Here is an 11,879-nt window from a genome sequence, read left to right as displayed (position 1 = left end):
GTTGCTGATCAATTTGACATATTTTCATCTACATTGCAGCACATTAAACACCAGATTGGGTAGATTGAAAGTGGGATATTCTAGAGGAAATATAAAGGAATATTACAGTTAAACAATTTATTTATTTGTTTGTTATTGAGTAAAATTTTTTATTTTTTTTTTTTTTTGGTAGCACTCCGTATTTCTATAATTGGGCTCGCCTGTTGGAATACTATTACTAATAATAATAATAATAATAGCCATGACGATATACAACGCTCTAGGCCCGTGCCATTATTACACATCTTAGCAGGCGAAGGGGGTACACCGGCCTAAGAGTTTAATGGCTTTATAGTGATTCTACTCATATTCAGATGGCGATGAAGTTGGTAAGTCAGAAATGGCATAACACAATTTGTGTGTGTCTCAGCTAGTCTCTTAGGCCCGAATATTCTCTAGCCCCGTGGAACGTTTATGTGTTATCCTGACTGTGTTGAAAAATTTACCAGGATGTCTACTTGGACATTGACAACTCCACCATCATATTATAATTAACATTTATACAAAATATTGTAAACATGAAAGCTTGAATAAATCTATTTGATTTAAAATTCGGAAATTGATATGTTTTCATGTAATTAAACGAAAAATTGAGCAAGGTTGGTTGCATACTACATTCGCAATGATTTGCAACACTTACAACAGAACACAGCGGCTTTACAATTAAGCTTTCATCTTGAGAACAGCAATGCAAATCTTAAGTTTTATATTTTCGTTTATTTAGTCTCGAATTCAACGGTTTTGCAATTCTGCATTCCTGTTTGCAGAAAGCAATTACTTGCACGTTTGTGTTTACTCTCGAGTTAAAAATACGAGCTGTGAATTTAAGACATTTTTTATTATATTATAAAATTTAATACAATATTAACATGTAAAGTCAGTGTTTAAAATTACAAAAATATCAAAAATTATCACAACTTGTAAACAAAACAAAAAAAAAACAAAAGAGACAGCTGATCCACTAGTTTCATCTTCGCTTAGTTCTCTGATACTGGATCCAGTTGTACACGTCTCGACCACTGCGATCAGAGAAGAGCTGGTTCGTTTCAACAAATTCTGCACACAGCTTCGGTGGTGCCAAATGACCCCTGGATATGTATTGCGAAAAATGTCTCTGCATTAAAGACATTTGCTCTGAGGTGAATGGTTTCTTTCCTCTTCTCTTTACAGGAGTTATTTGCAATTTCTGCTTTATCTCCGCGATTGTCGTTTTTCTTGGTGATTTCTGCGATTTTGGTGACTTCGTGTTCAAAGTTCCCCTGTGACTCGATATTTTTTTCTTTGGTGTTTCAATCCTCCGGTCTTCAGTACTGGCTCTCGCTATAAAAAATATCAGCAATGATATACAATTTTCTAGACTTTTCAGCATACGTACCCCCTACTTTTTCAGAAAGCGCTTCTTGTGTAGTATGTGTAACTTTGTCACACTTTCGACGATCCGAAGGCACTTCAGTAATATTGTCTGTAGTATAACATTCTATCACACCTGATTGTGAGACTTGAGTGTCTGTTGATACCTCCTGCATGAGGTTCGTTTCCATTCTGTTGATTGTACTTTCTGTTGAACAGGTAGTTTCAAACGAATCCAAACTGAGATTGTCTCCTAATAATTCTTCAGAGGTAATATGATCGTCTAACGCCGGATCCTCTTCAGGTACTGGTAAATCTTGTGCAATAGTGAGTATTTCGTCGAGACTTTTACCTCTGTATGAAAAGAGTTCTTCTCCATCTACGATAGTCAAAAATTTTGCCCACCCTGTTAGTTGAAATAAAAGTTCGTCTTGTCGATATACTTGTTCATGGACTTTCTGACTATGACCCATCAATTTTGCAATCTGACCGATTTCATTGTCATTCATTGTTAACAATTGGGAAAGGGTTGCGACTTGTTTTCTTAAATAAGTGGAACGTAAAAGATGCGGTTCTTCAGCACCACATTTCTCTGAGTAATCTCTTAAAACAACTGAAGCATCGATAAACATCGCTCTCGTAGGTATACCAAAAAGGTAATTGTTTGAATAGGGAACACCAGCTTCTTTTCGATATTGGAGAAACATATCTAGATACCTACAACACAATCAAAAATCTTTTAAAAAGTAGAAAAATCAAAGTACTCATTTACCTGCATTGATTTTCGTCCAACAGCACATGTAATATATGTAGACGCTTTCCAATCAAAGTCATAACTTTGTATTTATTCGCTAACTCCCGTTGATACATTGGAAGGGATTGAAGTATTTCATCATCAAGTTCGATTTTTTTGTTATACAATTCCAACGACATACTTGCAACTTCACTGACTCTACGTCTATTGTACACAATAACTCTTGCCAACGCAGCCTTTCCTAATTTTAGCCATGTGTCGAAATCGAAACCGTCCTGTAACCGTTGATACGCCTGCTCCGCTTCAGAAACTATCAATGTGGAAAATAATTTAACGTCCTTTGCCTTTGGTAAATTATGTAATTTGGCTGCTTTTCTTTGCAAGCTGGTTCGACCAGCTGACCTGCCAACATAGATTCCATAGTTTTTATCATGGAGAGTTTTGAAATTGTCGAAACGGCCACGCTCTTCACATTGTGTGGGAAGATTATGAGTTAAATAATCAACGTTAAGTGCGTCTAAAAGAAATGTAATACTCGATCGTAAAGCTTTTGCCAGACTTGGCTTTCCAAACTCGCCTGTTTCCTTGTCAAGTGAACACAAATTGAAAACTCCCTCTAGTAAGGCATCATAACCTCCATAGAGTATCAGATCTTCAAAATCCAGAATGGAGGGGTTTATGTCTTTAACATCTAAAATCAATCGTGCCATTCTACGCAAATGTTGGCGATCGTTCTTTAATGCGCTGTATGAACCACGATGCATTAAGGAATATCTTTCAGCAACAAGTTTCAAACATTTATCTTCTAATATCTCGTGTAGAATTAGCCCAACTTGAACAGGCTCTAAGAAAGCGAGAAAAAGTTTCTGACTGAAAGAATTCGCTGTAAATTCCTTCTGGATAATCTTAAAGCGAGCTTCTTTAAGCACATTTCTTCTATTTGGTGGCCGTCCAGTACATTTGCGTTCATGTCGAGCAAAGTTTCTGGTCATTATTTCACCAAAACAATTTGGGCAAGTAATTAAATTGGAGGCTTGTCCTGTCACTACTCTCCTTATAGCAATTTTTTCCTCACAGGTGGCATTTTTGTTAAAATTATAATCACCCTTTCGCCTGATCTCTCGTAACGCAGCATTCCGTTCCACACTATTAGCTTTCATAGTCATAATATTTTTCACTTCTTCCTGATCTTTGTGTTTTCGAAGAATATGTGAAGACATTTCAACAAAAAACTGTTCACAGAAATAACAACAATGGCGTTTTCCTTTGGTTTTTGACGTTAATGGGTTTACTAGGGCAGAAGAACCACAATCCATAATTAACGGTGTTATGAACTTACGTTCCTCTTCAATCGGCAGTTCCTCCCCTATTAATTTTCCGACGGGGAGACAGTAACGAACTTTCACTTGGATTTCACGTTCGCCAAAATTTCTAGACAGCAGCACAAGTGTTCTGTTTTTGTCGGAAAGTTTATTACCTACAACAAAAATTAAACTTCGATTTGCATTTTTTTGTTACTATACATACATTTATGGTCTGTCGCGGGCAAACCAGAATACAAAAATCCGCTGATGGTATTGTCATCTCCACTGCAAGCATCACAAACGTAATGCCCTTCATGTAAAACGGTGTGTATCTTCATTGAAACGAAACATTTCTTTATATAAATGGTCAAATGAGCGGAAATCCTGCAGTTTGATTCTTCAACAGGCGAAACCAATGGCGTAAACATCAAGTCAAAGTCTTCATTGCGGTTCGAGGTAGTGGGCATTGAAGAACTACTTGAACTTTGTCCTTCTATAAATATTTGAAAAATTATTAGAACATTATAAACGACTAATATTAGGTATAACGTAAGTTGTAAAAATCTCTACAGATGAGAGTAACTTACTTTTCAAATGGCATTGCATACATTATTTATTGGGTTGTTCCAGAGAATTATACAGGGTTAGTATAAAGTCCCGAAACGTTTGAATAACTTTGTTATTTGAAAAGTTTTTTTTTCTGAAATTTGCTTTGGATGTATAATTAAACATGGCAACTTTAATGGAACACCCAGATGTTGTTTCACTAGAAATAAACAAGTTGATAATTTCTGAAATTAGTTTTTTATTCTGCATCAGAAAATGCCAAAAAACCTGTATGTTGTAATCAATGCAATCAATGTTGTAGGTATATATCCAAAAAAAATTTCAGCAAAAAACTTTTCAAATAAAGTTATTCGCCCGTTCCGGGACTTTATACTAACCCTGTATATTAAAATATACTACATTTAGGTATCAGGCATAGCTAGAAAAAATTTTTCTAGTTATTTAAAAAAAAAAGTTTTGGTATGCCAAAAGTCTTATTTGCAACTTACATAACACCCGATTGGTGGTTTGGAGTTTAACATTTGAGTTAAGAAAAGATTTTTCAGATGGACGAATAAAAATATGTGATGGATGTGTGTAAGTTGTTTGTTTTCAAAAATGTGTAATATTGGTTTATGTTTATGCACGAAAGTATATTGGAAATAGCATATGTATAATGTATAGGTAATTAGTGTTACATGTGTTATGTAAGTTACGTTTATTATGTTAAGTTAGGTACTAATCATTTTTATAGCATCTTTGGAAATGTTAGCAAGAAAGCTAACGAAAAAAAATTGACATTTTAATAAAATTGATCAGAATCCGAGAAAATAGAAACCTGAGTTTAAGACAAGAGTAAAAAAATCTAAGTCGGCCATTAAAAAGACGTTTTGGATTTTTTTTACAAAAAGCCTGAATATTTCGTAATTATAATTACTTAATGAAATACCTACCTCCTTCAAACAATCTTTTCTTGCAAGTCTGTAACTGAGACTTCGTGTGCTCAGATGTTTCGCCATTTTCATCGCTTTCTTCTGACACTTCAGAAGTTGGCTCATATTCTTCGTCGGTAGCATTACTTTGGAAAGGTTCTTCGTCGCTGTCACTTATCTCGTATCGGCTGCAGGGTACGTATTCAAAAACGATCTCTTCTATTGGTCGCACCAAATCAACTTGCCAACATTCTGTGTCCTCTAAATGTTGTTTTGCCAATTTCAAAACATTCAGATCTATAGAAGAAGATTGACATGAAATAGATTGATTATAAAGAGTAGAAATGAGTTACCTGAACTACTCATTATAACATTGTCCAGCATCCTTTTTTTGAGTGTTTTATGCCATATTTGAAAGATTTTAGGAGTTCCCTCTGAATATGTCAGGTGATGGGTAAGACGTTTTTTTTTTCTGAAAAATAAGTGATGAACTCGTTAAGACCATAACACAAACACTGGTTCTAAAATTTCTTGGGCGAAACGAAAAAGAAAAAATGCGAAAACATGACAATTTTTTGCTTTGAGCCAGATACACCTTGCCACATATTGGTGTATCGAACTTTTGAAATATCGTGTTTTAATTTTTTTGTTTTGAAGCAAGAAAACAAAATTCCCGTTTTGTTTCTATTTTGAAACCGGAAAACGGGTTTTTCCTGCTTGTTAAGTATTTTTGTTTGAAGCGAATAATTACATAATTATAAGTACCAAATGAAGTTCCAAGATTCCACTACTGATCACAAGCTAAATTTCTAACAATTTTCTACGAAAGCAAAAAGCGAAACTACTTACCAATGCAATCTTTTGACTTCAGTCATTGAAGCGCACAAGGGATCAGGGCAGAAATATAAAACTGTGTCGTCCTCTTCTAAGACCACCACTCTGGCATGAGATAAGCATTGTTCACAAATAACATGCCCGCATGTGACTAAGTAGAAAGACTTACTGGGCAACAATGGCAATCTACAGGAGTGGCATACAATTTTTCCTAATAAAAAAAAGTGAAAAATAAAATGTCAAACACATTTTGTCATAACATACTCATGAGGGGCAACGGATAGTTTTCTTGAGGCTTACAGACTACACATGTTTTTCTTATACAAGTTTCTGTTCTTGTGAGCTCCCTTGTACACATATGATTCTGGATATCTGCTTTATAACTATTTGTTATAACATAGGCTAGCCGACGCAGTTCGATATTAATATTTTGTGAAAAAGGCATCTCCTCACTTTCAACCTGCTCTATTTCCTGCGGAGTTAAATTATGTACCATGATGCACTTTAAACTGCCCAAACATTGGATCTTGTTACATATAATAAATTCATGGCGGTATTTGCACTGAACCCTTCTACATCTCTTCATTAAGAACTCTCTGCAGGGAGTGGGTGTTAAAATTCTAAAAACGAGATCATATAGCACATAAAATTTCAGCGGATCGAACCGATGAGCTACTGAAGCTGATCGATTAAATTGGAGTCAAAGACGAAAAATTAAAAAAAAAAGTACCAATAAAAGAAAGTGGACAACTTCCCTCCTCTATTTGGCCTCTGCATACAGGGCATTGAGGCATATCACGTGCAATCAATTCTCTTAAACAACCTTCGCAAGTACTATGCATACAAGGGTTCAAAATGCACCAAGAGGTCATGCTTATTTCGGAGAAACAGACTGGACAAATAAACTTATCATTTTCTTGTTCCTCTATTGTCCTATGAGTAAATTTGCATTTGCTTCCGTATTTACAGTTGCCGAATTGTTTAAATTCTTGACAAATGCCCGAAATTTGTAATGTTCTCAACGTCTCGTACCTCATGGTGTCGCTTTGATATAGCGTTTCTCTGTACTGGATTTCATCTTTTGAGGACACATGAAGGTATCGACAGTACTCTCTATGACATCTCTCCATTTGAAAGTCCCGACAGAACTTATAGGGATGCTTTAAATTGCACATCGGATCTTTACATTCCCCCTTCGAGAATTTCGTACAATAACTACGACAAAAATAAATACTGAAACTTTGACTTGAAGTGTTGCACTTTAATCAAAATATAATCTAGTGTTGAAAAATTGTGACTTCAAAGAGATTAATTAAAAACTGTTTTCAGGGAACAATTTGAATATACACCGTTTTTTTAGGAGTTGCGTATTTTTTACTTTTATACAGGATGGCAGGTTTGAATTGCCAAACGTTAACGCAAGCTGTATCACTTCAAATCAAGCAAGAAATCATCCTTAAGAAGTTGGGGTCGCAAATGTGCTGTTATCGACCTTGCCAATTTTGCCGTTAGTACTCTTTCTGACCCTGCGTTAATAGATCCTCAAAAGCGTATTTTAATTCGGATTGGAGCAAACTATGGCCCCAACTTCTTAATAATTGTTGGTTTGTTTTGACGTGATAATGCAGCTTGTGTTATCGTTTGACACTTTGTATAACATAAAATTGTAAGTGAATTATTTTAAAATGAAATCAAAACATGCATGTTGAACTTACTATTTCTAAATTTCACGTAAACAATACGTTACTGTACTTTTTATCTTCTGTTAATGGGAAGAATATATCCAATAATTACAAAATTAAAAAAATGCTGATATGTACTTATCATTTTTGTTATTTTTTTGTTCTATATCGCTGCTTTTCTAAATGTGCATGTCCAGAGTTTCCCTCACTTTCAGAGTATTCTAATTTTTTTATTATTACCTATTCGTAGTTTTTTCAAAATACTTTTTAATGAGATATTACAAATTTCGCAGGGCGAGTCATTTACCGCGCGTTCCTTGATGTTTCATCAATTATTAGAAATGATAATTTATTTTTGAAATTCCGATGCCACGTTGGCACGCTATTCCAATTTTCTTCAATTTTTTTGGGAATGAAAGTATTCACAAATAAAATCGCAGCAGGGTTATTTTTTAAATTTGTGTAACAAGATTTTGTGGAAAGACGCGCTTTGTTGTGGTATAAATAAAATTAAATCTTCATGTACATAATGTTTATCAAAAAAATAAGTATTACAATTTTCAAATAACGATATTCCAATTTTTTCAAATACAACATCATGTATTTTATTATCGCATCTCATTCTATTTTTTGTTTTCTTCCCCATTTGTTAAGTATTTTCTATATTTAAAGTTGAGAGTTCCTATGTTTTTTTTTTTACTTTTTTAAGAGACATTGACATATTGAAAAAATGAGCACAAAATTAGAATAAGATATCGTAATAAAACACTGTGTGCTAATGGAAAAATATAAATATCCATATTTGTAAATTGTATTAAACTATCAGAACTTTTTTAAACAATGGGTATTTTAAAATTTGATTTAATTGGTACGACAACAAAGTGCCAAATATTGTAACACACAATTTGCGATTTTTTTGATAACTCTTTCATTGTCGAAAGAATTAAAAAAAAAAGGAATAACGTGGCAACCTCGCAATCGATTTTAAATGATAAATTATGCTTATAAAAACCAGGAAATGGCTAGTAAATGTAGAAATATATGGGCGTTTCATTAAAAAAAAAAAAAAACAAGCAGTGTCCCAACCCTAATAAACTGAAGATTCTGAGTTAAATAAAAATAATTTTAGCATACAGCCCTCAAAGTATCGTAAATTTTGGTGCTTGACTTTTTTTCTAACAATTTATGAGTTATCGATGACCGCGTGTTTTGTGACTCACCCTGTATAATGATATGAAATTTTTGCGATAAAATTCAGGTCTGTTAGAAGAAGAAAGAAAGCAAGCCAATACAACTAGATTTTAATAACTACCCAAGCTCTAATCTACTCCCACTACTAGCACTATTAACATATACTCTTTTCTACTGTGTTGTTAAATAACTGCGTAACACATTAGACAAATTTTTTGATTAATTGAAGCCAATGGACTTAAAATATATTCAAATTGATAGCAGGGCGTTCCGATTTTATTGTTCTGTTGTATAACTGACGCGAAGTAGTTTTTATCATTTGCGAAAGTTGCAGACTCGATATTGTCCCTAGACCAGGGTTGGCCTGACTTTTTGATTTAAATCGTAATTTAAACCAAGTATTTTTTTTTTAATCATTGATTTAAATCATTCTTGATTTTTTAAATTTTCTTTTTGAATTACGAGCATATAATGCATGTTACAGTCTTTTAAATGCAATTTAATTCAATAAGGGTACTACCTGAGTGCCGCCGCAATTTACGTAGATTTTTCCGGGACACCACGAAGGCGAAAGATCCGTTACAATTTACAAGTACAATCCAATTCTCCTAACTTTGGCAGTGTCGTAAATTAATAGCAAAAAACAAGCATCTGGCATGTTTACGTTTACGTCTACAATGGATGCAGACCCTTTCAAGCTTTCAATAAAAGAAACTGACAATGGTTTTACGACACTTTCCCAAAATTAATAGAATTAGACTCTTGGAACGTAAAGTATTTATTTCGTCAGCTGCAGTTTACATTTGCCGATAGAGGCACGATTCAAACTAGGCAGAGCCGCATTTGTGAATGTATGAAAATACCTAGAAAATGAAAATTACAACAACTACTAAAATATAGCTTTTAAAAACTGAATAAAAATAATTAAAAGTTAAAATTTAGTTACATAACTTTTAATTTTTGTCTCACTACTTTTGAAGTTTGAATTACTGTGGGTAACCGAAAAACTAAAAAAATCAAAGAAAAATTAAAAACATTAAAAAAAACAAAAAAAATGTAATTTAAAAACTAATCATTGATTTTTGATTTTTTTTTTAATCCGATTTTTTCCAACCCTGACATAGACATATATGTATTTATAAAAATTTAGCAAACTAGCATTAGCATTTTTATTGTTTTACTCTTAGAAAGCCATTTTTGTGAAAAATTTTGTTTTTGTCGTAGAAGCTTATCGATTGAAATCAAACTGTATCACTACAAGAGCAGCATAAAAATGCAAGTACTAAAAACAATCTACAACATTTTTCAACTTTCGTATTCCTTATGGGCAGCATATGTTTTTAAACTTTAACAAAAGCAATAGTAAGTTAAAAATTTGAAAAAGAAAAAAATACCAGGCTACGGCAAAAACGTTGAAACAAGATCAATTTAATAACACTAACAGAAAGATCGCTAAGAAATAAATATCTGAATTTTTATGATAACGGAACTTTAATGTTGTTTTAGATGTAATTTTTTTCAAGTCTGAGGTCATTGATAAATGAGCTTTTTTTCTTGATTACCAATATGGATCAACCACATAATTTAACAGTATTTCTAACTGAATTCAAAAAGATGGCACACTGAAATACATTTACTTTTAAATATGAAAGTATTCTCTATTCAGGCCCTTATTTTACGCCACCCGACTCTACGACTACTTTTGCGTTAAAATTAAGTTTTTGATTTTTTTTATAATTACTTTGTGTGGTTAATGGCGGTCGTCATTCAACAAATACATCGGACTAATGATACACAACTAAAATGTATAAAAATCTAAGTGAAAAAATGACCACCAAACCACTGTGGCCGGAACTCCCCTAGCGTTATCTGCACAACACGTTTTGTTCAACAATTTAAGCCAAAGTATAGAATCACCAGAAATTATTGTTATTGAAGTGCGTAATAAAAAAAATTATTCACCTACCTTTCTCTAGAACGACCTAGGCCAGAACTTCCTGCTTCCGAGTCACACATATTGTGATAAAATTCACTTTTTTTACGTAACAACGATGGCAGAATAAACAACGATGGCAGAATAAACAACGATGGCAGAATAAACAACGATGGCAGAATAAACAACGATGGCACAATAAACAACAATAGCGTGATAACAACAACAGCGGCTACATTCGACTCTTCGTTACAACTACAAATTGGAGACTGACGGGACGCGGTGGTAGGCTGGTAGGTTGGCGGCAAGTGCAGTAGACAGTATTGCACAATATTATTACACTTGCTACAGATTTCCAAGGTCAACGAGACAACGCTGGATGCATCAGATGCAGATGCATCGTTCCCTAATTTGATTTAAATGTTTGCAGTAAAATAACGATGAGTAACATTTTCATGCTGGCATATAACGCAGACAAATAAACTTTAAAATTATTCAATACGCTACGATACTGCTATCAATGGTTACCTATTTATCAGTAAAAAATTAGAAATTTGTCATTCTCGTTAATATTTTGAGCCTCAATAAAGTGGCAACAGCGCTGAAAATTTCAATTCAAGTCAATTTTTAATTAAAAAAGCGATATTCTGTTTAACATTAAAATAACAGAGACGTTAATCTCTTACTATCTTATTTGTAAATATGCAAATTAAGTTTCGCATTGCTGTTCGCAATATGAATGGAAAATTGCAACACCGTTTTGGTAATACCAAACGAGAATTCTAATAATATAACCTATAAATTTTTGACTTTATTTCTGCTTTCAGGACTAAGAGACTTCTCTTAGCGGTGTTACGGGGATAAGCACGTTATGATACGATTTCACCTTTGATGCCTAAATAATTATTACTTAACAAGATATTCCGCTTCCTTTTAGGGATGAATATTAAATTTTGATTTGGAACTTTTGAAAGTCAAGTTCTTACTGAAAATTCTATTTTTATGAATCATTACAAAAAAATTGTTACAAAACAACGAAAGCGGCTTCATAAATTTACGTATCTATTCTAGAAATTGGTATATTCAGAAAAATGCAGTTTGTTGAGTTAACTATTAAAATTTTGGTAATGACGGAACGCGTCCTATGAAAAAAAATGCTTCTTTAATTTCAAAACGTGTATTTAACTCGAGAGTAAATAAACGTAAAGATAAATATGCAACTTAAGTTTAGCATAGCTGTTCGCTTCATGAATGCAAAATTGCAACACCCTTTTGGCAATACAAACAGAAATGCTAATAACATAACTTCAAAAT

At 33.4% G+C, this 11,879-nt stretch overlaps 1 protein-coding gene and 1 long non-coding RNA gene across 5 annotated transcripts; one reads left to right on the top strand and one right to left on the bottom strand.

Moving 5' to 3' along the window:
* The first annotated feature begins 234 nt into the window (after positions 1–234).
* On the top strand, positions 235–598 carry LOC135121139 (uncharacterized). The gene is made up of 2 exons (XR_010278863.1): positions 235–368; positions 422–598. It is a non-coding gene; the product is annotated as an uncharacterized LOC135121139 (long non-coding RNA).
* A 260-nt stretch (positions 599–858) lies between these two features.
* LOC135121138 (uncharacterized) lies at positions 859–10,905 on the bottom strand. Of its 4 annotated transcripts, none has more exons than XM_064045452.1 (10): positions 10,599–10,905; positions 6,024–6,974; positions 5,775–5,970; positions 5,279–5,397; positions 4,947–5,222; positions 3,671–3,940; positions 2,721–3,620; positions 2,162–2,660; positions 1,415–2,106; positions 859–1,359 (listed from the first exon to the last, which is right to left on the bottom strand). In XM_064045452.1, the coding sequence occupies exons 4-10, from the start codon at positions 5,307–5,309 to the stop codon at positions 1,007–1,009; spliced, it is 3,021 nt and encodes a 1,006-aa protein (XP_063901522.1). In that variant the 5' UTR covers positions 5,310–5,397; positions 5,775–5,970; positions 6,024–6,974; positions 10,599–10,905; the 3' UTR covers positions 859–1,006. The 4 variants fall into 4 exon arrangements, with proteins under 4 accessions (XP_063901522.1, XP_063901520.1, XP_063901519.1 ...); XM_064045450.1 differs by having other exon boundaries at positions 2,162–3,620; positions 6,024–6,379; positions 6,490–6,974; positions 10,599–10,902; XM_064045449.1 differs by having other exon boundaries at positions 2,162–3,620; positions 10,599–10,902.
* Positions 10,906–11,879: the final 974 nt, after the last annotated feature.

This window comes from Zophobas morio, unplaced genomic scaffold (genome assembly GCF_036711695.1).
Source record: "Zophobas morio isolate AGI-343-1 ecotype UQ-CSIRO unplaced genomic scaffold, CSIRO_AGI_Zmor_V1 ptg000505l, whole genome shotgun sequence".
Lineage (NCBI taxonomy): Eukaryota > Metazoa > Arthropoda > Insecta > Coleoptera > Tenebrionidae > Zophobas > Zophobas morio.
The sequence above is the reverse complement of the archived record's forward strand: the minus strand, read 5'-3'. Positions and strand labels throughout refer to the sequence as shown.

What these genes read in the sequence shown, in the direction of transcription:
- LOC135121138 (XM_064045449.1), bottom strand. Translation starts at nt 5,309, where the DNA reads ATGCTGGACAATGTTATAATGAGTAGTTCAG. An exon ending in TGTTATAATGAGTAGTTCAG is followed by an intron (nt 5,223 to 5,278) that starts GTAACTCATTTC and finishes CTTCTTCTATAG; the next exon opens with ATCTGAATGTTTTGAAATTG. An exon ending in GCTTTCTGAAAAAGTAGGGG is followed by an intron (nt 1,360 to 1,414) that starts GTACGTATGCTG and finishes TATTTTTTATAG; the next exon opens with CGAGAGCCAGTACTGAAGAC.